This window comes from Perca flavescens, chromosome 10 (genome assembly GCF_004354835.1).
Source record: "Perca flavescens isolate YP-PL-M2 chromosome 10, PFLA_1.0, whole genome shotgun sequence".
In the NCBI taxonomy this organism is placed as follows: Eukaryota; Metazoa; Chordata; class Actinopteri; order Perciformes; family Percidae; genus Perca; species Perca flavescens.
In genome coordinates, this window is record NC_041340.1 from 1,769,978 (window position 1) to 1,792,890 (window position 22,913).

The 22,913-nt window shown below is 43.2% G+C and overlaps 1 protein-coding gene across 2 annotated transcripts in view; it reads right to left on the bottom strand.

Annotated features, from left to right (window-relative positions):
* The window catches only part of LOC114562921 (ubiquitin-conjugating enzyme E2-17 kDa), a 28,473-nt gene extending 9,016 nt beyond the window's left edge, over nucleotides 1–19,457 (bottom strand). The window contains exons 1-4 of one of the 2 annotated variants that reach the window (XM_028589610.1): nucleotides 18,990–19,455; nucleotides 7,484–7,547; nucleotides 5,814–5,845; nucleotides 4,058–4,135 (exon numbers count right to left, since the gene is read on the bottom strand). In XM_028589610.1, coding sequence (XP_028445411.1) covers nucleotides 4,058–4,135; nucleotides 5,814–5,845; nucleotides 7,484–7,547; nucleotides 18,990–19,013 — 198 coding nt within the window. In that variant the 5' untranslated portion in view covers nucleotides 19,014–19,455. Of the gene's footprint in view, nucleotides 1–4,057; nucleotides 4,136–5,813; nucleotides 5,846–7,483; nucleotides 7,548–18,989 lie in introns of both variants that reach the window. The other variant, XM_028589609.1, reaches the window with a different exon arrangement.
* Between the last annotated feature and the right edge of the window lie 3,456 nt (nucleotides 19,458–22,913).

Genomic DNA, 22,913 nt, shown 5'->3' on the forward strand with positions numbered 1-22,913 from the left:
GGAAAGAAAGAAGGAAAGAAGAGGAGAAACACTGAGAATCATCCTCACAGATCACGGCAGCTTCTACAAACACAGTTACGTGTTTCTGACATATGTGGTTTCATCTCTAACATTGTGTGTGTGTGTGTGGAAGAGTGAGTGAGAAAATGTATTGAAATCACACAAAGAGCAATAATGACTAAACCTTTCGGCTTTTGAAAATTGTTGTGTCACCTCTAATCAGAAATAAGTATTTGACCCCTTGCTGATTTTGCAGGTTTGCCCACTTACAAAGAATGCAAAAATCTACAATTTTAATCATATGTACATTCTAACAGTGAAAGACAGAATCCCAAAGAAAATTCCAGAAAATCACATGATATGAATTTATTAAAATTGATAACCATCTGATGAGGAAAAACAAGTATTTGACCCCCTGGACAAACAGCATGTTAATATTTTGTAGAAAAAAAGCCATGTCAAACGGTTTTTATAGTTGGTGACAAGGTTTGTTTACAGATTTCGCAGGGATGTTGGCCCTCCTCCTGCAGACAGCCTCCAAATCATTCAAGGTTGTCGCCGGTTTTTAGCTCCCTCCAAAGATTTTAGTTGGTGACTAGGCCACTCCAGAAGGTTTCTTCAGCCACTTTTGTTGCTTTGGCGGTGTGCAGGGGATGTTGGACCCATCTTCCTCCTCCTCGGCAGACATGGCCCCTCCAAATCATTCAGGTGAAAAGCACACCCCAAAGCATGATGTTGCCACCACCATGCTTGACGGTGGGGATGGTGGTGTTTGGGTTGTACTCGGTGTTCTTTGCCCTCCAAACACGAGTTGAGTTGAGGCCAAAAAGTTCTATTTTTTCAACCTTCTTCCAGGCCTCTTCTGAGTCGTCCAGGTGGTGAATGGCGAACTTCATGCGGGCCTGTACATGTTTCTTCTTGAGCAGGGGGACCTTGCGTGCGTGCAGGATTTCAATCCAACCGTAGTGTGTTACCTTTTGTAACTGTGGTCCCAGCTGCCTTCAGTTGATTCATCAGTTCCCCCTTGTGGTTTTGGGATGATTCCTCACCGTTCGCATGATCAGGGGCACCCCACGAGGCAAGATCTTGTGTGGAGGCCCAGACTGAGGGAGGTTGGCGGTGGTGTGGTGCTTCTTCCATTTCCTGATAACTGCACCGACAGTTGATCTTTTCTCTCCAAGTTGCTTTCCGATTCTCTTGTAGCCCATCCCAGCCTTGTGCAGATCAACAATCTTGTCCCTGATGTCCGTAGAAAGCTCTTTGGTCTTGCCCATGGTGGTGATGTTGGATGCTGGTTGTTTGGGTGTTGACAGGTGTCTTTTATACAGGTAACGAGGTGAGGCAGGTGTATTTGATGTAGATAATTGGTTCGGATTGGGGCTGTGTCTTAAAGAAAGACTAACTGGCTTGTAGGAGCCAGAATACTTGCTGTTTGTCCAGGGGGTCAAATACTTGTTTTTCCTCATCAGATGGTTATCAATTTTAATAAATTCATATGATGTGATTTTCCGGAATTTTCTTTGGGATTCTGTCTTTCCCTGTTAGAATGTACATATGATTACAATTGTAGATTTTTGCATTCTTTGTAAGTGGGCAAACCTGCAAAATCAGCAAGGGGTCAAATACTTATTTCCCCCACTGTACAGTACAGGCCAAAAGTTTGGACCCACCTTCTCTTTCAATGTGTTTCCTTTTTATTTTCATGACTATTTACATTGTAGATTCTCACTGAAGGCATCAAAACTATGAATGAACACATATGGAATTATGTACTTAACAAAAAAGTGTGAAATAACTGAAAACATGTCTTATATTTTAGATTCTTCAAAGTAGCCACCCTTTGCTTTTTTTGATAACTCTGCAAACCCTTGGTGTTCTCTCAATGAGCTTCATGAGGTAGTCACCTGAAATGGTTTTACCTTCACAGGTGTGCCTTGTCAGGGTTAATTAGTGGAATTAATTTAAGACATTTTTTCAGTTATTTCACACTTTTTTGTTAAGTACATAATTCCATATGTGTTCATTCATAGTTTTGATGCCTTCAGTGAGAATCTACAATGTAAATAGTCATGAAAATAAAAAGGAAACGCATTGAAAGAGAAGGTGGGTCCAAACTTTTGGCCTGTACCACACACACACACACACACACACACACACACACACACACACACACACACACACACACACACACACACACAGACACACACACACAGACACACACACACCTTTGCTTTTAAACAAAAAAGTAAGTCTCTACACTTTATTGATCTGGACATATAAAATAAGACGTATACAGTACGTATTTCTCCTGTCGTGGGCGATAGCGTTGACTCAGTAGAGTTAATAGACTAGATTATTAATAAAAGATATAGATTAGATAATAGATTATTTTGCATTATCTTGGTATCTCGGTGTGTAAAGGCCCTTGAAGGGATTCTGCCCGTTCTCTGGCAGAGTTCAATCTGCATGTTACAGCAACAAAAATAAAACATGTCTATCAGGGCTGGGCGAAAGGGAGAAAATCAGATATCACGATATTCTTGACCAAATACCTCAATGACGATTTTGCGGCGATATTCTAGGGTTGACAATTGGTGCTTTTACAAAATATCTTCACACTTAGATTTTAGATAAATAATCATCAGCAATGTGGACATAATATCTAAGTGGGGAAAAGGGAAATAATAGAACAGCTAGAACAGTCTGGTAAGTTCAGAAAAGTACATCACTTTACTGTAATGCAGCCTTTAAAAGGTCCCATGACATGGTGCTCTTTGGATGCTCTTATATAGACCTTAGTGGTCCCCTAATACTGTATCTGAAGTCTCTTTTATATAGACCTTAGTGGTCCCCTAATACTGTATCTGAAGTCTCTCTTATATAGACCTTAGTGGTCCCCTAATACTGTATCTGAAGTCTCTTTTATATAGGCCTTAGTGGTCCCTAATACTGTATCTGAAGTCTCTTTTATATAGACCTTAGTGGTCCCCTAATACTGTATCTGAAGTCTCTTTTATATAGACCTTAGTGGTCCCATAATACTGTATCTGAGTCTCTTTTATATAGACCTTAGTGGTCCCCTAATACTGTATCTGAAGTCTCTTTTATATAGACCTTAGTGGTCCCCTAATACAGTATCTGAAGTCTCTTTTATATAGACCTTAGAGGTCCCCTAATACTGTATCTGAAATCTCTTTTATATAGACCTTAGTGGTCCCCTAATACTGTATCTGAGTCTCTTTTATATAGACCTTAGTGGTCCCCTAATACTGTATCTGAAGTCTCTTTTATATAGACCTTAGTGGTCCCCTAATACTGTATCTGAAGTCTCTTTTATATAGACCTTAGTGGTCCCCTAATACTGTATCTGAAGTCTCTTTTATATAGACCTTAGTGGTCCCCTAATACTGTATCTGAAGCCTCTTTTATATAGACCTTAGTGGTCCCCTAATACTGTATCTGAAGTCTCTTTTATATAGACCTTAGTGGTCCCCTAATACTGTATCTGAAGTCTCTTTTATATAGACCTTAGTGGTCCCCTAATACTGTATCTGAAGTCTCTTTTATATAGACCTTAGTGGTCCCCTAATACTGTATCTGAAGCCTCTTTTATATAGACCTTAGTGGTCCCCTAATACTGTATCTGAAGTCTCTTTTATATAGACCTTAGTGGTCCCCTAATACTGTATCTGAAGTCTCTTTTATATAGACCTTAGTGGTCCCCTAATACTGTATCTGAAGTCTCTTTTATATAGACCTTAGTGGTCCCCTAATACTGTATCTGAAGTCTCTTTTATATAGACCTTAGTGGTCCTCTAATACTGTATCTGTAGCATATTAATGTTAAAAAACCTCATAAAGTGAAATGGTTATGCCATGGGACCTTTACAATCAGGAATAGACAACACTTATGCCATATCACCATATTACGATATCCAAAATCTGAGAAGATATGTAGTCTCATATCACGATATCGATATAATATTGATATATTGCCCAGCTCTATTGTCCATCACATCTTTTCAAGTAATAACCTAAAAAAGTGATGCTCACTGACCTTGGGTGGTTTGAAGGGATAATCTGTAGGGAAATGAATAGTCAGGAAAAATACACCGCCTTGATAGGGACTGTCGGGCTGCAGCAGGAAACACAGAAAACACAAATTACACACATCACTCCTCAGAATACTTCACATATTACTGGATTTAATCAATGTTTTAGAAAAGCGCTACAGCCTTTTTAGCCCATTCTGCCATTTCTAACTCATGTATAATCATGTGTTGTATTAATTTGCAATGTGTCCGTCTTAAAATACACTGAACGGAATGAATTCATAATGAAAATAATAAGTAATAAGTTGCAGCTCTATGCAGAAAGTACATGAACTGGGAATAGAGGATGTGTGACAAGACCGATAAATACTTCCTCACGCGGTGCAAGTCTATTTCTTTATAGTGTGGAAGTGAAAGTAGGAGGTGGAAGCACATTGACGAGCTAGGTTTCATTAATTTAGTTGTAGTTTCTGTGTTTGGGTCATGCATCGAACCGTAACAAACTGGAATAAGTTACCCCCAAATATCTGGATGATTAAAGATAAATCTTCTTTCATAGAGTAAATGCAGAGTCCTCTATCTGGCATGCAGATGACAGTTTGAATACAGGAAAGTAACTGTAGGAGTCTTGTCTGATAACACCGTTTAAAATATATTCCTATTGTGTTTTATAAGTGTTTTACTATAAACAGGTTTTCGATTGTGGGTTCTTTGTAATGTGATAGTTACAGTACTGAGAGTGACTGTCAGTTTGATCTCTTGTTTATGGGAAATGTATGAGTGTGTTTGTGTGTGTTTGTGTCCATGTGTGTGTCTGTGTGTGTTTGTGTCTGTGTCTATGTGTGCGTGTATCTGCGGGTGTGTGTATGTCTGTGTGTCTCTCTGTGTGTGTGTTTATGTCTGTGTCTGCATGTGTGTGTCTGCATGTGTGTCTGTGTGCATGCGTCTGTGTGTGCATGTCTGTGTGTATGTCTGTGTGTATTTGTGCGTGTGTCTGCGTGTGTGTGTATGTCTGTGTGTATGTCTGTGTGTATGTGTGCGTGTGTCTGCGTGTGTGTGTATGTCTGTGTGTCTGCGTGTTTGTGTGTGTGTGTTTGCGGGTGTCTGTGTGTGTCTCTCTGTGTGTGTGTGTATGTGTGTTTCTGTGTGTGTGCGTCTCTGTGTGTGTGTGTTTCTGTGTGTGTGTGTGTGTTTATGTCTGTGTCTGCATGTGTGTCTGTGTGCATGCGTCTTTGTGTGCATGTCTGTGTGTATGTCTGTGTGTTTGCGGGTGTCTGTGTGTGTCTCTGTGTGTGTGTGTGTGTGTGTGTGTGTTTCTGTGTGTGTGCGTCTCTGTGTGTGTTTATGTCTGTCTGCACGTGTGTGTCTGCATGTGTGTGTCTGTGTGCATGCGTCTGTGTGTGCGTGTCTGTGTATACATATACGTGTATGTGATAAGTTTTTTTGCATATTGATGTGATTGTACATATATTCTTGTAATGGGATGTCTGTGATGTAATGGGATGTTTTGTGTGTCAGGCTTGGACTAATAGGGATCCTTTTAATACATAATAAATAGGCTGTTTCCTCTTTCTGGTGTACAGCACTCAGCGCAACACAAAGTTACACAGTTCTGTGCAGAGCCTAATAAAAACATTACATCTCTGGGAACTCCAGAATAAAATGCAACCGAGATGTAAATGATCATGAAATTATGAAATCAATCTTTCGATTACATTAATTCTACGCAAAACACTTAAGTCAGAGCAGTTTGATACTTACAGGACCCATAATAGTAGCTTGCCAATGAAACACTGGACAAAGGGAAAAGAGAGGGTTAACAGGGTTTCTGCAGGCATCAGCAAATCTCATTTCATGCTTTTTCATGCCACTTTAAACTAATTTCATGCCCAACTGCAGATAATTTAACACACAAATTGTAAGCATTTCACAATGCCAATTTTTAATATTTGAACATCCAAATTTAACTGTCAGATGGCTCACAAGATGGTTTATAGTCATTAAACGCAACACAAAGTGCTTCACAAGATAAAACCACAACAGAAATACAAATATTTAAAACACTGTTCACTGAGCAGCTCGCGTCTCTGCCCCGCGGATCTCAAAACAACATGCACCGATAATTAAAAGTAATGAACCTATACTGCTTACGGCAGTAGGCCGATTCGCCAAAATCATGTCAACCAGTCCCAGAAGTTAGACTAACTTCAAGTAAGCACCGCCATCTGAACTGAAAGCTTGTATTGAAACAGGGTGTAGCCAGACTTTGGTTTCTAAGGGGGGAATACCCTCTGTCCTCCCCCACACACACACACACACACACACACACACACACACACACACACACACACACTCACACACTCACACACTCACACACACACACTGAGGATCCAGGTGAGGAAAATCCACCCATGGGGAGCCATTAGTGCCTTTGTCTTAGTTCCTTTCCTTTTTGCTCCAACTCTTTGTGCACCAGCCATAAAAAACAGCCAATAAAGAAGGTTCTAGATCTAGATCTAAGGTTTTACATGTTTATATAATCAAAATAAATCGTGAAAAACTGTGTTTTTATTCCATCAACTTTACATAATTTCTAATGCCTTTGAACATTGAAGTTCATGCTTTTTCATGCCAGTTCAGGCCTGAATTTTCACAAAATCGATTTAATTACTTTTCATGCTTTATTAATGACCCGTGGAAACCCTGGTTAATAACGTTGATTTACTGCAAGTACTAATTAAGTAAAGTGTATTTGTACAGCACTTAGCACAGACAGTCACAGCAACATGACATCAGGACTTCGCAAAAACATACAGTACAGGCCAAAAGTTTGGACACACCTTCTCATTCAATGTGTTTCCTTTTTATTTTCATGACTATTTACATTGTAGATTCTCACTGAAGGCATCAAAACTATGAATGAACACATATGGAATTATGTACTTAACAAAAAAGTGTGAAATAACTGAAAACAAAAAAGCAAAGAGTGGCTACTTTGAAGAATCTAAAATATAAGACATGTTTTCAGTTATTTCACACTTTTTTGTTAAGTACATAATTCCATATGTGTTCATTCATAGTTTTGATGCCTTCAGTGAGAATCTACAATGTAAATAGTCATGAAAATAAAAAGGAAACACATTGAATGAGAAGGTGTGTCCAAACTTTTGGCCTGTACTGTACATACGCCACTTCATGAGATCAGTCTGTTCACAGAGCAAATAGATACATAATTTAAACAAATTGCACAATAAATCACAGTAAAACACAATAAATCACAGTAAATCATAGTAAACAAGAGCAAAAGATACATCGTAATACAGTCAACGATGTGGCTGAACAAACGCCTGACTAAAATGCGTCAGGCGTACACGGTTATGCGCGTTATACTTATGTTTGTGAGGAAAAGGAAATGTTAAAAATGATCTTACTGTCTTCCCCGACGGGCCCAGCGGAGCACTGAGCGGGAGGATCTCGGGACAGATCGGTTAGCTCCTGGAAACAGAGAGAAGAAGAAAGATAAAAGGTAATGTAAAGATGCAGAAAAGGGGAAATTAAAAAAAGGCAAAAGACATATTCTGAACAGAATCCTCACAAAATTAAGTTTATAAATCCAATGTTTGTTAACTTAGATTTTAAAGCAATGATGCTCGTTTCCAAAGTTTAGCCCGGTTTAGACGGCAGGATAATTAGGCCGATTTTAGCCCCGATTCCCCCCCTCCCGACAATCCTAAGGATGCTCCGATTATGGTAAAATAATCTGATCAGATATTCCTGCCGTGTGTGGTGTGTTAAGACAGCTCTCGTCTGCTCAAATCGGGGATATGATCCAACATGTTGGATTTTTTTGGCCCGATTTCTCCTCGTGTGTGGTGTCTCCCCCCCGGGGACAAACGAGCACACAGCCTGTGTACAATAAATAAAGTCGATGGGCATCACTACACATCCACAACTGCAGTCCACCAGAGTACATGGAAACGAATATACGAACGTTTATTTATACGGTAATTAATCGGTGTAATACGTAAGGACATTTCTATGATAAAAAACAAATCCCCTCCACATCATGATGCAGCGAGTATAGTCCATGCTCGCGTTGTCTTCTTTGTCCATCGCCTTTTCTTTTGATAAAGTTTTTTTCCGGTTAAAAACAAACTACAAACTATCGCCACTGCATCCTCTTCGTCCGCCATGATTGTTTTACTCCGAAGTCACGTTTGATATCGAGGGATTTTGCGAGATTTCCCCCGTCTGACCCGGGAATGCTCGGGAGTCGAATGGGTTCGTGTGTGATGTGTTGATGTTGCCGTGTGCTGCGCACCACACGCTGTACCACCAGAACTGTCAGACCGGTGAGGTTTCATTTGATTTGATTTGATTTTATTAGGATCCCCATTAGCTGATGCAAAACATCAGCTACTCTTCCTGGGGTCCACACAGAACATAAAACTCCATTTTCAGACAAAACAAACAAACTACAAATAAAAAGATAAACAAAACATGATATTTTCAATCTAAAACAGTCACAAACAGTCATAAAAATATAAAAGCAAGATAACTAATATTTGTCTCCTTGCAGATATACACATTTCTTTCCATGTATACAAATAGTAATATAAGATCTCAGACCCCATCACCGTGTGTGGGGTCTCTCAGGATTGGAAAATCGGCCGACAATTTTAAAATCGTCCCGTGTGAACCTTGGCTTTATCAGTTCAATTTTCTAAACACAAACGGACATTTGGAAAAACAGAACAATGGGTTCAAATATTCCAATTTTTCAAAAATCATAAAATTGCGTCTGGGCTCCAATTATTCAATACTGCAAGGATATTCTCTCCCTCTTTCCACCTAGTTACCAACAATTGGTTGGCTGTTCTCGTGGGTGTGTCTGGATGTGCTTAGGCGGGCATTCAAGAACACTCAGTTAAAACTGACAAATAATTTAAAAAATTGGATCTTTAAACTGTTTTTACCAATTTTCTTTTTTTTTTTTTTTTTGAAGGATCAAAACTTTTTGCAAATTACAAAATTGCATCTGGGCTCTAGGGGTGGGAATCACCAGAGGCCTCATGACACGATATCATCCCGATACTTGTGTCACGATACGATATTATTGCGATTTTAAAGATATTGCAATATTCTGCGATATATTGCAATATATTACCTTTTTTCCAACTTCAGATTTTTCCCAATTTCAAATGATGTCCCGAAAGGACAATTTTGTCAACATCTGTTGTACCTAAAAATATACATTTCTCTGTTTGTTCATCACACTTCAGTTTTATTGGTGCAAAATGTGATTGTCAAGCAGACAAACTGACCAACACATATATCATAAAAGATCAATACTTGGCGTCTGTGTATCGATACAGTATTGCCACGAAAAATATCGCGATACTATGCTGTATCGATTTTTTCCCCCCACCCCTACTGGGCTCCAATTACCGGTATTCAATACTGCAATGGTATTCTCTCCCTCTTACCGCCTATTAGGGTTGGGCATCGTTTGGATTTTAACGATTCTGATTCTAATTCCGATTCTTCCTTCTGATTCCGGTTCTTATCGATTCTCGATTCCGATTCTTTGAGTGGTGGAGTTGAAACGGGTCACATGCCTACTTTCACAAATAAGAGGAAAGTTTTATTTTGATTCAACGGTGGTTTGCAGTTTTACAGCTTTTTCCAACGTAAAATAAAGCCAGACTAGAGCCCCGCTTACTGAGCTCCATGGCTTGCAACACAACAAGCGCCTGGTCACTACGGAAACCCAAACTTGCGCATGTTAAATTGGGAAGTGATGATCAGATTTGAAACCAAATCCTCCAAACGATTCCAAAACAATGGAATCGTAATTTTTGAAACGATTCCGAATCGTTTCAAAAATTACGATTCCATTGTTTTGGAATCGAAATTTTTGAAACGATTGCGATTAGGAATCGGTTCTCGATGCCCAACCCTACTGCCTATAGTTACGCACCCCCACCCACCCCCCACTCGAGCACTAAAGACCGAATGAGAACGGACGACGAGTTGGAAGTCGAATATCCGAAAACATTCAGTCAATATCCAGCACAGATTGATTTGTAGTCAAATACACTGGTCTATTTATGACCAATGAGGACATCTATTGGTCATTCTATAACCCTACAACTTTGAACCCTCCTCTACCAAAATTAAGGCTTTTCATTGGCTGTGTTTCTTGATTGGTCTGTTTGAAAACGTATAAGAAGGTCTCTTCCTGTTTGGGAAATTGACTCCCTGACGAAGGCTTGTATGCCGAAACTTTAAGATTTATGATGACTAAGCCATAAATAAAGGCTTTGTATTTTTCTAAAAGAGAGTGCCTTGGAGTTTCCTTTTTGGTTTCTACAATATCCAGCACAGATTTGAATCAAGATCGCCTAGTGTCGATATTTAAAGTAAGTACGTTTTGGTGCTTTTAACTGAGTGTTCTTGAATGCCCGCCTGAACACATCCAGACACACCCACGAGAATAGCCAACCAATTGTTGGTAACTAGGTGGAAAGAGGGAGAGAATATCCTTGCAGTATTGAATAACTGAAGACTGTTCAGTCCGACAGCCTTTTCTGCCGATGGTCGGCCATCGGTTGTTGCGTCAGGGGCTTTGAATACATTTCTGCGTTTCCTTCCCTCTTCACAGGAAGGAAAGCAAGTGAAGGAAACAGGGATGCTATGGGACGTAGCCTACGTGGTCTCTCAGGTGTCCATGCTAACGGTTTGTTAATCAGCAGTGAAGGATGTTTTTGTCTCACTGAAACAACCAAATCTCTTAAAATATCTGTGTCAGATTTGTCTGCTGCTTGTTGGTGTTTTGCATTTTAGTTTTTCCATTTCCGGTTTGAAACGTCAACACCAGGTGTCAAAAGGGAAAGTTTAAGCACCAACTAAAAAGGGTTAAACTGTTCAACTCGAATGGTCCTGTCAACAGAGAAAATCTCCTTCCGAACAACTCTGTTCGATTTAAAAAAGGGTTAGGCTATCTTTTTTTGAGTCCCTATGTTCCCATGTTTCTGTGTGTAAGTGTGACGGATGGAAACAACCATCTTTAAACTGGTCCAGTATAACCAGTGTAACCGGCAGCTACGGACTGGGCTGCAACGTAACCCTATCGGACAAATGTTCAGGGTCAGTTTAAGTAGAATAAACATCAGAAAAAGTGTCAAAAAAAGTCACACAAAAAAAAAAAAAAACAAGTAAAAGAAGTCAGAAAATGGTAAAAAAAAAAAAAAAAAAAAACGCCAGAAACACCCCAGGAAATGTGTCAGAAAAAAAAAAAAAAAAAAAATAAAATGAGAAAAAATTGTCAAAAACAGTCGAAGTTCATGAAAAAAGTTAATAAAAAAAAGAAAAGTCAGAAATAGGGTCGAAAAAAAGTCAGAAACACTCCCGGAAATGTTAAAAAAATAAAAAAAAATAAAAAAAAACAGAAAGATTTGTCAAAAACAGTCGGAAAAAAGTTCATAAAAAAAGTCAATAATAATAATTAAAAAAAAAAACACGTAAAAAAAAGTCAGAAAAAGAAAAAAAAAAAAAAGTCAGAAACACTCCAGGAAATGTTTAAAAAAAAAAAAAAAAACAACAACAGAAGAAGAAAAAACAACAACAGAAGAAATTGTCAAAAACAGTCGGAAAAAAGTTCATAAAAAATGTTACAAATGTCAGAAAAAGTGTCAGAAATTGTTTTTTACACATCAATAACCAACCGTTGGTTATTGATGTAAAGCAGCTGGTCTATTTTTACCCAGAAGTCTCAGGGGCCAGGTCAGGATATGGGGGAGGGTGACACATGGCTGCCTATAGGACGACAGGGTTGTATTTCCAGCCTGCAGGTCAGTGTGTGTTACTGTGTGTTACTGTGTGTGTGTGTGTGTTACTGTGTGTTACTGTGTGTGTGTGTGTGTTACTGTGTGTTACTGTGTGTGTGTGTGTGTGTTACTGTGTGTTACTGTGTGTGTGTGTGCTACTGTGTGTTACTGTGTGTTAGAGCTGGGCGATTTGTTTCCCTAAAAAAAATCTCGATTCGATTCCCCCCCCCCTTCCATTTAAAATGAAATAACTGCGAACTGTAAATATATTTTAAATATATATATTTATTGTATTTAATTAAAGTGCATCAACATAAACAAAATTGCAAAGGCAAACCCTTTCTCTAAGTGAAAAGTCACTGTGCAGTGTGCAACAAAGATTGTTAAACATCCAAATTATTTATACTGTATTTGGATTTAAAAAAAAAAAAAATCTAAAAATATTGATTTTTTTAAAATATGAGTCGATTTGACCTACCAACTCGATTTATAAATCAAATCGATTTTTTCCCAGCCCTACTGTGTGTGTTACTGTGTGTGTTACTGTGTGTGTGTTACTGTATCTGTGTGTGTTACTGTGTGTTTGTGTGTTACTGTGTGTTTGTGTGTTACTGTGTGTGTGTGTGTGTGTGTGTGTGTGTATGTTACAGCCAATCAGAAACCATTTGAGTTGACAACATGACACAGCAGAGATAGACACTGACAGCCAATCAGAAACCATCTGAGATTATAACATGAAACGGCAGAGAGAGACACTGACAGCCAATTAGAATTCTCCATAGGGTTTGTCACGTAGTGGCCACATGGTACGCTCCATAGGGTTTGTCACGTAGTGGCCACATGGTACGCCTCCATAGGGTTTGTCACGAGTGGCCACATGGTACGCTCCATAGGGTTCGTCACGTAGTGGCCCAGTGGTACGCTCCATAGGGTTTGTCACGTAGTGGCCCAGTGGTACGCTCCATAGGGTTTTCACATAGTGGCCACATGGTACGCTCCATACGGTTTGTCACGTAGTGGCCCAGTGGTACGCTCCATAGGGTTTGTCACGTAGTGGCCACATGGTACGCTCCATAGGGTTTGTCACGTAGTGGCCACATGGTACGCTCCATAGGGTTTGTCACGTAGTGGCCACATGGTACGCCCATAGGGTTTGTCACGAGTGGCCACATGGTACGCTCCATAGGGTTCGCCACGTAGTGGCCCAGTGGTACGCTCCATGGGGTTTGTCACGTGAGTGGCCCAGTGGTACGCCCATAGGGTTTTCACATAGTGGCCACATGGTACGCTCCATACGGTTTGTCACGTAGTGGCCCAGTGGTACGCTCCATAGGGTTTTCACATAGTGGCCACATGGTACGCTCCATACGGTTTGTCACGTAGTGGCCCAGTGGTACGCTCCATAGGGTTTGTCACGTAGTGGCCACATGGTACGCTCCATAGGGTTTGTCACGTAGTGGCCACATGGTACGCTCCATAGGGTTTGTCACGTAGTGGCCACATGGTACGCTCCATAGGGTTTGTCACGTAGTGGCCACATGGTACGCTCCATAGGGTTTGTCACGTAGTGGCCCCGTGGTACGCTCCATAGGGTTTGTCACGTAGTGGCCACATGGTACGCTCCATAGGGTTTGTCACGTAGTGGCCACATGGTACGCTCCATAGGGTTTGTCACGTAGTGGCCCCGTGGTACGCTCCATAGGGTTTGTCACGTAGTGGCCCAGTGGTACGCTCCATAGGGTTTGTCACGTAGTGGCCACATGGTACGCTCCATAGGGTTTGTCACGTAGTGGCCCAGTGGTACGCTCCATAGGGTTTGTCACGTAGTGGCCCAGTGGTACGCTCCATGGGTTTGTCACGAGTGGCCCAGTGGGCGCTCCGTAGGGTTTGTCACGTAGTGGACACATGGTACGCTCCATAGGGTTTGTCACGTAGTGGACACATGGTACGCTCCATAGGGTTTGTCACGTAGTGGCCCAGTGGTACGCTCCATGGGTTTGTCACGTAGTGGCCCAGTGGTACGCTCCATAGGGTTTGTCACGTGGTGGCCACATGGTACGCTCCATAGGGTTGGTCACGTAGTGGCCCAGTGGTACGCTCCATAGGGTTTGTCACGTAGTGGCCCAGTGGTACGCTCCGGAGGGTTTTTCACGTAGTGGCCCAGTGGTACGCTCCGGAGGGTTTTTCACGTAGTGGTACGCTCCATAGGGTTTGTCACATAGTGGACACATGGTACGCTCCATAGGGTTTGTCACGTAGTGGCCACGTGGTACGCTTCGTAGGGTTTGTCACGTAGTGGCCCAGTGGTACGCTCCATAGGGTTTGTCACGTAGTGGCCACGTGGTACGCTCCATAGGGTTTGTCACGTAGTGGCCACGTGGTACGCTCCATAGGGTTTGTCACGTAGTAGCCCAGTGGTACGCTCCATAGGGTTTGTCACATAGTGGCCCAGTGGTACGCTCCATAGGGTTTGTCACGTAGTGGCCCAGTGGTACGCTCCATAGGGTTGGTCACGTAGTGGCCCAGTGGTACGCTCCGGAGGGTTTTTCACGTAGTGGCCCAGTGGTACGCTCCATAGGGTTTGTCGCGTAGTGGACACATGGTACGCTCCATAGGGTTTGTCACGTAGTGGCCACGTGGTACGCTCCATAGGGCTGGTCACGTAGTGGCCCAGTGGTACGCTCCATAGGGTTTGTCACGTAGTGGCCCAGTGGTACGCTCCATAGGGTTTGTCACGTAGTGGCCCAGTGGTACGCTCCGGAGGGTTTTTCACGTAGTGGCCCAGTGGTACGCTCCGGAGGGTTTTTCACGTAGTGGCCCAGTGGTATGCTCCATAGGGTTTTTCACGTAGTGGCCCAGTGGTACGCTCCGGAGGGTTTTTCACGTAGTGGCCCAGTGGTATGCTCCATAGGGTTTGTCACGTAGTGGCCCAGTGGTATGCTCCATAGGGTTTGTCACGTAGTGGCCACATGGTACGCTCCATAGGGTTTGTCACGTAGTGGACACGTGGTACGCTCCATAGGGTTTGTCACGTAGTGGACACATGGTACGCTCCATAGGGTTTGTCACGTAGTGGCCACATGGTACGCTCCATAGGGTTGGTCACGTAGTGGCCTCGTGGTACGCTCCATAGGGTTTGTCACGTAGTGGCCACGTGGTACGCTCCATAGGGTTTGTCACGTAGTAGCCCAGTGGTACGCTCCATAGGGTTTGTCACATAGTGGCCCAGTGGTACGCTCCATAGGGTTGGTCACGTAGTGGCCACATGGTACGCTCCATAGGGTTGGTCACGTGGTGGCCCAGTGGTACGCTCCATAGGGTTTGTCACGAGGGTGGCCCAGTGGTACGCTCCATAGGGTTTGTCACGAGTGGCCCAGTGGTATGCTCCATAGGGTTTGTCACGTGGTGGCCACATGGTACGCCCATAGGGTTTGTCACGTAGTGGACACGTGGTACGCTCCATAGGGTTTGTCACGAGTGGACACATGGTACGCTCCATAGGGTTTGTCACGTAGTGGCCACATGGTACGCTCCATACGGTTTGTCACGTAGTGGACACATGGTACGCTCCATAGGGTTGGTCACGAGTGGCCTCGTGGTACGCTCCATAGGGTTTGTCACGAGTGGCCACGTGGTACGGCTCCATAGGGTTTGTCACGTAGTAGCCCAGTGGTACGCTCCATAGGGTTTGTCACATAGTGGCCCAGTGGTACGCTCCATAGGGTTGGTCACGTAGTGGCCACATGGTACGCTCCATAGGGTTGGTCACGTAGTGGCCCAGTGGTACGCTCCATAGGGTTTGTCACGTAGTGGCCCAGTGGTACGCTCCATAGGGTTTGTCACGTAGTGGCCCAGTGGTATGCTCCATAGGGTTTGTCACGTAGTGGCCACATGGTACGCTCCATAGGGTTTGTCACGTAGTGGACACGTGGTACGCTCCATAGGGTTTGTCACGTAGTGGACACATGGTACGCTCCATAGGGTTTGTCACGTAGTGGCCACATGGTACGCTCCATAGGGTTGGTCACGTAGTGGCCTCGTGGTACGCTCCATAGGGTTTGTCACGTAGTGGCCCAGTGGTACGCTCCATAGGGTTTGTCACGTAGTGGCCCAGTGGTACGCTCCATAGGGTTTGTCACGTAGTGGCCCAGTGGTATGCTCCATAGGGTTTGTCACGTAGTGGCCACATGGTACGCTCCATAGGGTTTGTCACGTAGTGGACACGTGGTACGCTCCATAGGGTTTGTCACGTAGTGGACACATGGTACGCTCCATAGGGTTTGTCACGTAGTGGCCACATGGTACGCTCCATAGGGTTGGTCACGTAGTGGCCTCGTGGTACGCTCCATAGGGTTTGTCACGTAGTGGCCCAGTGGTACGCTCCATAGGGTTTGTCACGTAGTGGCCCAGTGGTACGCTCCGGAGGGTTTTTCACGTAGTGGTACGCTCCATAGGGTTTGTCACGTAGTGGACACATGGTTTGAATACCGCCCAACCCTAGTCAGCGCCTTAAAACAATTATCTGTGGGAGAAATCTACAGACACAAATAGCCGAAGTGTAGTGAAATAAAGACCTTGGTGTATTTTAGAGGTTTTCTTCCACTGGTCTGAAAGAAGACATGTTACAGAAGAAACATGTCATGTTTGGCTTCTCCTTAAATGGATAAATCTGAAAAAAATGTACGGACTGACTGACTCAGAGAGCCACTGACCACTGGGGGGGTCCCCGAACCCCACTTTGTGACTCACTGAACTGGCCTGAAGCTAAAGCTAACACTGGGTTACTCTTGACTACGTTTACAAGCTGTCAATTTTCGGGTTAAGGTCACTATTCGGGTTTCTGAAACATTCGGAATAACCCGTTTACATGCGTGAGCAGAGAGAGTTACTCCTGTACACGTGGAATTTGTAATCAATTGGCAATATCCCGATGTATCGGTTAGCGTAACTTTCTTATGAATCTCACTATCTCGGTACTTTCTGCCGTCAACAAAAGACATTATATTCCTGTTTTCACCACACTAAACTGGTTTCCTCCTCGCTCCAAAAGTGTGGTGCTGTGCTGCGTATCGCCATGTTTACCTCTACTTCTTGTTTACTTCCGGTATACTGCGCGCAGGTTTTCTGCATTGAGATATATGGTGCGTTCTTTTTGTCCACTGAAGTCGATCTACGAGTCGTTTTCCAGAGTTACGAACCGGAAGTTGCAAAAAGAGCCCCCCCGAGGTCTTACATACGACTAGTCAAGTTGTCTGAACTCAGAGGACCCCGAGTTCACTTTCAAAGATGCCTACGTTGTGCATCACACGTAGTAAACATTGTGGTTTTCTACAATTTTAAGCCCTTTTGTATTTGTTGTAACCAAATGAAGAAGTTGTCCATATAGTGCTGTATACTGCTACCTATAGACATGTCTCTACAGTCTTATTAGGAGTTAAACATAGTGCTGTATACTGCTACCTATAGACATGTCTCTACAGTCTTATTAGGAGTTAAACATAGTGCTGTATACTACTACCTATAGACATGTCTCTACAGTCTTATTAGGAGTTAAACATAGTGCTGTATACTGCTACCTATAGACATGTCTCTACAGTCTTATTAGGAGTTAAACATAGTGCTGTATACTACTACCTATAGACATGTCTCTACAGTCTTATTAGGAGTTAAAAACTGTATACTACTACCTATAGACATGTCTCTACAGTATACTGCTACCTATAGACATGTCTCTACAGTCTTATTAGGAGTTAAATATCGCCTGATTAGTTATTTTGGAGCTTGTGCAGCTGAGATGCTCGGTTGCTATGTGACAACATTGGCTTTAAGCCAATCTGGAGCAGAAAGCAGAGCAGTAACCTAACGTTAACGTTAATCAAAACGTAATTTTCATGTATCAAACTGTGAAATATATTTGTGTAATATGTCAATAACTGTGTGAATAGAATCCTAAATGTTACTAAAAATGTTACAAAAATCCATCTTTTCTCCGACTCGTAGTATCGTGTGACAAAAAGAACGCAACAACCCCGCAGGTTATTTGTTTTTCGACACGGATGTGACGTCACACTCGAGCTACTAGTCGCGATTACAAGACAAAAAGAACGCACCAATATATAACTATAATATTATAGTATATAATTATTATTATAACTATGTTTTCTGGCGCATACAAGAAGATCCTCTACTCAAAAGACCAAGATATTCCTTGCGAATAGAACATGCGCAGAACACAAATCAATGTTCCTTTTGATGGGGATGTGTCGATACCCGTTTACGTGACCAAAATTTCGGATTAGAAAAGGGAGTAGCCCAGGGATCATTTTCGGGTTTTTAAAAACAGGAATATGAGCATATTCGTGTTTTTGCCGGTGTTTACATGGCCGTGCGCGAACGGGTTACTGCTAATATTCCGGTTTTGAACGCGTTATTGGCTGCATGTAAACGTAGTCACTGAGGGCTTCTGACACAAACCGGTTTCACGTTAACACACAAAACACACAGTAGTTAAAATGTCTCACACCAAACTCCAGCTAAAAATCTGACGGTTTAACGTTACGTCAAATGTTGTCTCACACAAAACTCCAGCTAAAATATGGCTGTTTGACGTTGTTACGTCAAATGTCACGAAACCAAACTCCGGCTAAAATATGGCTGTTTGACGTCGCTACGTCAAATGTTGTCTCACACAAAACTTCAGCTAAATATCTGGCTGTTTGACGTCGTTACGTCAAATGTCACGAACCCAAACTCCAGCTAAAATATGGCTGTTTGACGTCGCTACGTCAAATGTTGTCTCACACCAAACTCGAGCTAAAAATCTGGCTGTTTGACGTCGTTACGTCAAATGTCACGAACCCAAACTCCAGCTGACAATATGGCTGTTTGACGTTGTTACGTCAAATGTTGTCTCACACCAAACTCCAGCTGAAAATCTGACGATTTAACGTTACGTCGAATGTTGTGTCGTCATCGGCAGCAGCAGCTGCCGGACAAGCTAACGCTGCTAGCGAACGAGCTAACGGCACAGAAAACATGTTATTTAAGCCACAAACGAAAGCCTCTGATGTTAATTAAATGTAGGGGGTGGGAAAGGGAAGTCCGTTACCTTGGTAATTCGTTTTAAAGCCATTGTGTCTGCGTGAAGGGACCGGCTGTCGAGGTGGAGGAGGAGGGCAGGCCAGCTAGGTGATGCTAACTAACTAGCATCTAGGACTCTGCTAGCTTTTGTAGTTTCAGTAGCTAAGCTAAGATAGCTGTGATATACACATACGCCGGTTAAACTACAACAGTTTTTTGTTGAATCTCGTCCTTTTTTTTTCACGAACTTATGGCTCTCAAGTCTGGAGAATCTCCAGCACGTCAGCCCTGACTTTAGGCTGACACACGAATAACGAAACGGAGAGACCGCAGCAACTCAAAATGTCTTCCGTTCTCACAGAGAGTTGAAAACCGTTGGCAGGAGGTCTCACTCTGACGCGGTTTGAAGCACCAGAGCAACTGTCACAGAACCGATAGGAGGAGGTCTCACTCTGACCCTGTTTCCAGGCACCGGAGCAACTGTCACAGAACCGACAGGAGGAGGTCTCACTCTGACACCGTTTCAGGGCACCAGACCAACTGTGACAGCACCAAAGCAACTGTCACACAACCGTTGGGAGGAGGTCTCACTCTGACCCTGTTTGAAGCACCAGAGCAACTGTCACAGAACCGATAGGAGGAGGTCTCACTCTGACCCTGTTTCCAGGCACCGGAGCAACTGTCACAGAACCGATAGGAGGAGGTCTCACTCTGACACCGTTTCAGGGCACCAGACCAACTGTGACAGCACCAAAGCAACTGTCACACAACCGTTGGGAGGAGGTCTCACTCTGACCCTGTTTGAAGCACCAGAGCAACTGTCACAGAACCGATAGGGAGGAGGTCTCACTCTGACCCTGTTTCCAGGCACCGGAGCAACTGTCACAGAACCGACAGGAGGAGGTCTCACTCTGACACCGTTTCAGGGCACCAGACCAACTGTGACAGCACCAAAGCAACTGTCACACAACCGTTGGGAGGAGGTCTCACTCTGACCCTGTTTGAAGCACCAGAGCAACTGTCACAGAACCGATAGGAGGAGGTCTCACTCTGACCCTGTTTCCAGGCACCAGAGCAACTGTCACAGAACCGACAGGAGGAGGTCTCACTCTGACACCGTTTCAGGGCACCAGACCAACTGTGACAGCACCAAAGCAACTGTCACACAACCGTTGGGAGGAGGTCTCACTCTGACCCTGTTTGAAGCACCAGAGCAACTGTCACAGAACCGATAGGAGGAGGTCTCACTCTGACCCTGTTTCCAGGCACCGGAGCAACTGTCACAGAACCGACAGGGGGAGGTCTCACTCTGACACTGTTTCAGGGCACCAGACCAACTGTGACAGCACCAAAGCAACTGTCACACAACCATTGGGAGGAGGTCTCACTCTGACCCTGTTTGAAACACCAAAGCAACTGTCACAGAACCGATAGGAGGAGGTCTCACTCTGACCATGTTTCCAGGCACCGGAGCAACTGTCACAGAACCGATAGGAGGAGGTCTCACTCTGACACCGTTTCAGGGCACCAGACCAACTGTGACAGCACCAAAGCAACTGTCACACAACCATTGGGAGGAGGTCTCACTCTGACCCTGTTTGAAGCACCAGAGCAACTGTCACAGAACCGATAGGAGGAGGTCTCACTCTGACCCTGTTTCCAGGCACCGGAGCAACTGTCACAGAACCGACAGGAGGAGGTCTCACTCTGACACCGTTTCAGGGCACCAGACCAACTGTGACAGCACCAAAGCAACTGTCACACAACCGTTGGGAGGAGGTCTCACTCTGACCCTGTTTGAAGCACCAGAGCAACTGTCACAGAACCGATAGGAGGAGGTCTCACTCTGACCCTGTTTCCAGGCACCGGAGCAACTGTCACAGAACCGACAGGGGGAGGTCTCACTCTGACACCGTTTCAGGGCACCAGACCAACTGTGACAGCACCAAAGCAACTGTCACACAACCATTGGGAGGAGGTCTCACTCTGACCCTGTTTGAAGCACCAGAGCAACTGTCACAGAACCGATATGAGGAGGTCTCACTCTGACCCTGTTTCCAGGCACCGGAGCAACTGTCACAGAACCGAAAGGAGGAGGTCTCACTCTGACACCGTTTCAGGGCACCAGACCAACTGTGACAGCACCAAAGCAACTGTCACAGAACCGTTAGGAGGTCTCACTCTGACGCTTTTTGAAGCACCAAAGCAACTGTCACAGAACCAATAGGAGGAGGTCTCACTCTGACCCTGTTTGAAGCACCGGAGCAACTGTCACGGGACCGATAGGAGGAGGTCTCACTCTGACTCGGTTTCAAGCACCAGAGCAACTGTGACAACACCAAAGCAATTGTCACAGAACCGATAGGAGGAGGTCTCACTCTGACCCTGTTTGAAGCACCAGAGCAACTGTAACAGAACTGATAGGAGGTCTCACTCTGACCCTGTTTGAAGCACCAGAGCAACTGTCACAGAACCGTTAAGAGGTCTCACTCTGACCCTGATTCCAGGCACCAGAGCAACTGTCACAGAACCGTTAGGAGGTCTCACTCTGACGTGGTTTCAAGGAACCAGAACAACTGTCACAGAACCGATAGCAGAGGACTTTTTTTCAATTTAAATGTACCACAGTTAATATTATCCTAAAAGACATACATATGTATATACATTTCTGTATAGTATTCCATTTCCCTTTTACTGTTATTTCATTTTTTTTACTGTAAATCGTATTTTTATTTCAATTTTCCATTGTATTTTTTAAATCCTTTTTTAATTAATGTTTTACTTACATTGTTATTTTATTAATCACTAATGTATTTCTCTTTTATTTAATTTCCCTTAATCTCTTTTGTGTACTTTATTTAAAATTATTTTACTTATATATTGTTTTCTTTTCTCACTTTTTAATAAAAAAATAAAATAAAAACAAGTATTTAAATGTTTAAATTACAACAAAACAAAAGGCAATATGACAGAACAAAGCATATAAAAGTCGCACTAAAGGAAGAAAAAATACTAAATACTAAAATAAACAGAAACATGTGTAACATTATAATAGTCTTTTTAGCAGAAAATCTGATACATTTTGAATTACAAAATATTAAAAAAAATAATACGTTCTTTCAAAGTATCCTGAACAAAAAATATAATTAAAATAATTAACAAATAAAATTACTTCAGTTGCAGTTTTAAATAACCAAACTTTACAACTGTTTATTTATATAAAAACAACTTTATTTAAAAAATACATCCTATAAAAAGATGGTGGAGAACTGTACAGTGCAGGGCCAAGATATAAATATCAGAGAGAAGCTTTGGTTTCACACAGAGAGAAAAAGACTACAACTCCTCACAGCTCTGGACTTCCTTTCCCACAATGCTTTGCATTATGTGTCAAAGCTTGGCTGAAGCGTGACATGTGGTTCTGCGGAGGCTCCACGCAGAGCTTTCACCGCAAGTTTATACTTGTGCGTTGGTGTGTGCGTCGATCTCCTTAAGAGGATAGCGGGGCCGGCATGTGTGTCTGTCTCTGTGTGTGTGTGTGCATGTGTCTGTGGCTGTGTGTGTGTCTGTGTGCATGTGTGCGTATGTATGTGTGCGTGTGTGTTTGTGCATGTGTCTGTGGCTGTGTGTGTGTGTGTGTGTGTGTGTATGGAATGAGTGTGTGTGTGTGTGTGTGTGTGTGTGTGTGTGCGTGTGTGTGTGTGTGTGTGTATGGAATGAGTGAGTGTGTGTGTGTGTGTGTGTGTGTGTGTGTGTGTGTGTGTGTTATTGTGTGTCTGTGGCTGTGTGGAGTGAGTGTGTTTGCGTGCATGTGTCTGTGGCTGTGTGTGTGTCTGTGTGCGTGTTTGTCTGTGTTTAGGTGTGCATGTGTCTGTGGCTGTGTGTGTGCGTGTGTGTGTGTGTGTGTGTGTGTGTGTGTGTGTGTGTGTGTGTGTGTGTGTGTGTGTGTGTG